Source organism: Gastrolobium bilobum, unplaced genomic scaffold (assembly GCF_033153095.1).
Source record: "Gastrolobium bilobum isolate Gb01-03AN ecotype WA unplaced genomic scaffold, APGP_CSIRO_Gbil_v1 utg1951, whole genome shotgun sequence".
In the NCBI taxonomy this organism is placed as follows: domain Eukaryota; kingdom Viridiplantae; phylum Streptophyta; class Magnoliopsida; order Fabales; family Fabaceae; genus Gastrolobium; species Gastrolobium bilobum.
This window is the reverse complement of record NW_026898281.1, coordinates 493,836-497,219: the sequence shown is the minus strand read 5'-3', so window position 1 is coordinate 497,219 and position 3,384 is coordinate 493,836. Positions and strand designations below refer to the sequence as shown.

Sequence of the window (3,384 nt, the reverse complement as noted above, 5' to 3'; positions counted from 1 at the left end):
AACATACAAACGAGGCAGAATAGCGAGTCATTTAAGGAAGAAAATCCCCAAAATTGGGATTCCAGTTATGTAATTGCGAATCTATGCATCCTGCAATAACATTAGCATAAAGTTATGATGATCTACATTTTGGGGAACTGAGGCAAAACAACAGTACATACGCAGTTCAAAGCAATGAAAGAATTGGAAGACAAATTACAAAGATGGAACAGCACAAGCATTAGTAATTAGTAGTCTTCGCAACACAATCACACGCACGCACGCACGCACTTTCCCGAAAATGAATTAATTTCAGTGAACGGGGGAAGCGTCTTTTCCAGAGTCGTAAGGAATTCTAGTAACCCTAATCCAATCATCTCCATGGAAGAACCTGGTTGGTAAGAAATTTGTTGCAGCTACTGAGTTAAGTGTCTTAACCCCTTGCCATTTCACTCGCTTTGATTTGTCTGAACCAGGGCCACGGTTGTTGTACTCAGCATAGAAGCAAGTGTTCATTCCTGAAAGACCCTCCAATGATTGCCATGGCATGTAACCATCGGGTGTGATCAAATCACCAATGTATGTGTCCATGAAGATTGCCCTTGAGAAATTTTTCCATGGACGTGCAAGGTAGGCTTTGTTATCGAACCTAACTGGGTAGTACTTTGGGTCTGACACAATGCTACCTCCTTGGATGATTAATCCTGATGGTTGGCTCCTCTCCTTCCTTCCCTGTGCGGTCACGATGCATTGTTGGTTTTCCAATGGCTTTCTTACCACGAATGTGCAGTTTTGGAGAACTGCTACTGCATCACCAAAGACGAAGTCGATGGTACCTGAAATGATGCAATCCCTATAGAATTGACGCAAGGTGTGGACATAGAGTGTGTCTTGGTAACCATCCATTCGGCATTTGTAGAAGATGGACTTGTCAGCTTGAACCCTTAGGGCTACTGCTTGATGTTTTTGTGGACCAGCAGAGTTCTCAAACCCGATACCCAAGGCAACGAAGTAGTCTCCAAGAACAGCTGCATGCATGCATAAACATTGCATTAATCCATCATCATCATCACTCCAAAATTATTAATAGTACACTAGCATTTTGTAAAAATCTCCTTCAATTTATTAAATGGTCTAGTTTTATAGTATATGATATATACGGGAAAAGTGTTTCTCTTGTCCGGAGAAAAATTTCAAAAAGATGTTATTTTGGATTTAGAAAAAGAAATGCAAGGTATTTTACTATTGTATTGTGAATTTTATTAAAGAATCCTATATTATTTTTTTAAAACTTATTTTGTGTTGTAAAAGATAATTTATCTCATATTATAGGAGAAACCTAATTCTATATGATATATCACTAAAAGAATTCGACTCTGGTAATAGCTACATGAATTGGTGATAATAGAACAAAGTGGAAGAAAATTGAACTCTTTTTTAAAATGTAGCATTATTAATTTAATTAATTAATGCATGAACGAACGTTCATGGTAGAACTAACTTGTACTACAGCTTAAAGTCATATATTTAAAGTTTTATTGTGGGGTTAGCTTAAACGAAAGGAATAAATTGAAGGAGCAACCTAAGATTACCCCCTCTCTTTTTTTCTTTTTCTTTTTTTGTAGAAGAAAACAAACATTGGAAAGAAAAAGAAAGAAAGTAATGGTTAGCTAGCAGATTAATTATACGTACCAACAGTGGCGGTTCTGTAGGTACCAACTCCATCGATGAAGTTTTTGTTACCAGTGATCCTTGTCTTTTTGGCACCATCACCGATCATAACGACGTGGGTCATATTTCTGGAAACTTCAACGTACTCATTGTAAACGCCCTGCTTAACGTAGATAACGTATGGCTTTAGGTTTTTCATGGGCACCGACTTCAATGCGTCGTTGATGGTAGTGAAATTTCCAGTTCCGTCCTTGGCTACAACCACTTGAGCACCGAGTTTTCGCTGAGTCATCTTAAGGAGTTTACGAACACCAACACGATCATCGACCCAATCAGGAAGCTCAAAGTCATCGTGACCAAGAACTGCTTCGTCATCTGCATCCTGCAAGAGGCGGCGTGAAGGTTTTGTGATGTTCATATCTGTTAGAGTTTTGGAGAGTTCGGTGATGATGGAAAGGCCATTGCTGCTCATGTGCATGGCAGTTTTCAAGATCTCCTTCATCTTATTACCAGCTTGGGTTGTTGTGTTCTCAAACGCATCCAAACATGTTTCTTGGTATGTGACTGCACCGCTGAGCCAAACCTTCAAACTGGTGAGGATCTGGTCAAGATGGTTGAGATCGAATGTGCCGAATTTCTCAAGTGATCTCTTGAATTCCTCGATTGAGAGATTCATGAGTTGCTTGCATGTGTCGAGTGCCTCCTTCGTTCTAGGGTCTTTCTCAGCCTCATGCATGAGTTGTGTTTTCTCGAGTCCCTCACCGATTTTCTTTATGGTTATGTTAAACGCGATTTTAATGAGTTCTCTTGCGTCGGTGGTGTTGCCAGCTTGCGCTGTGAGACTCTCCTCGCATTCCTTCTTGTAATCTGTAGGTGCACAAAGGGTTTTCACAGCTTTCACGGAGGATGATACGTGCGATTTGCCGCTATCCTTTACATTTCCGTTTGAATCATTCTTTAGGTTGACGCTAACTGTGACGGCGACGACCATAGCCACCAGCAAGAAGGTGGAGACGCCAATGATGGCGATTCTCCTCCTCCTCTGCGAATCAGCTCCCCCAATCATCTTGAATTAAGCAGCTCCTAATCAACACCTTTCCTTCGTACACATACAGATTAATGTCATAATTAATAACGCATATATAAATTAATTAAGTAGTAAAAAAAACAAAAACAAAACATAATTTTGTGCAAATTAAATCATATGAACATAATTTTGTTAAAGCGTGATATTGATTAAAAATTGTGATACGTACAAGGCAAAGAAGGAGCCGCTCAGTAGGGAAATTGACAAGGGCGTGTTCAGGCTGATCAAATCCTCCGTCGAACGGGGTGAAATATATGTGTGTATTTATTTATATTTAGACGAAAGAACTATTTCAAAGTGGTTATGTCAGTTGTAAAAATGTGAGGCTTGGAGCCAAAAGAGGCATTTGTCTTTTTTCTAAAAAAGAAAAAGAAAGAAGAGACACGGAAAAACCACACTATATATAGCAAAGCTTTCGTGTTATTATTAATTTTTAGGGTTCTATTAGCTAATTAGAGAGGGGAAGGGAGGACCTTATTTGGCGGTTTTTGAAGTCAACTACCAAAATTCGTTCTTTGGTGCCCTTTCATTGACTTAGCTTCTTATGAATAATTTAGACAAATTAACCTCTACACAAATGTCATGAGTGTGACAACATGGCGCAGATATAAGCAACAAATGAATCTAGCCTGTTTACTTACTTAGTA

The 3,384-nt window shown here is 39.1% G+C and overlaps 1 protein-coding gene across 1 annotated transcript; it reads right to left on the bottom strand.

Annotated features, from left to right (window-relative positions):
* Positions 1-291: 291 nt before the first annotated feature.
* LOC133314474 (probable pectinesterase/pectinesterase inhibitor 21) lies at positions 292-2,716 on the bottom strand. The gene is made up of 2 exons (XM_061515956.1): positions 1,672-2,716; positions 292-1,007 (listed from the first exon to the last, which is right to left on the bottom strand). The coding sequence occupies exons 1-2, from the start codon at positions 2,714-2,716 to the stop codon at positions 292-294; spliced, it is 1,761 nt and encodes a 586-aa protein (XP_061371940.1).
* Between the last annotated feature and the right edge of the window lie 668 nt (positions 2,717-3,384).

Bases quoted from the DNA above. Each gene is read 5' to 3' on its own strand.
- LOC133314474 (XM_061515956.1), bottom strand. From the start codon at position 2,716: ATGATTGGGGGAGCTGATTCGCAGAGGAGGAGGAGAATCGCCATCATT. The intron at 1,008-1,671 runs GTACGTATAATT...GCATGCATGCAG, and splicing joins CTACAGAACCGCCACTGTTG to CTGTTCTTGGAGACTACTTC.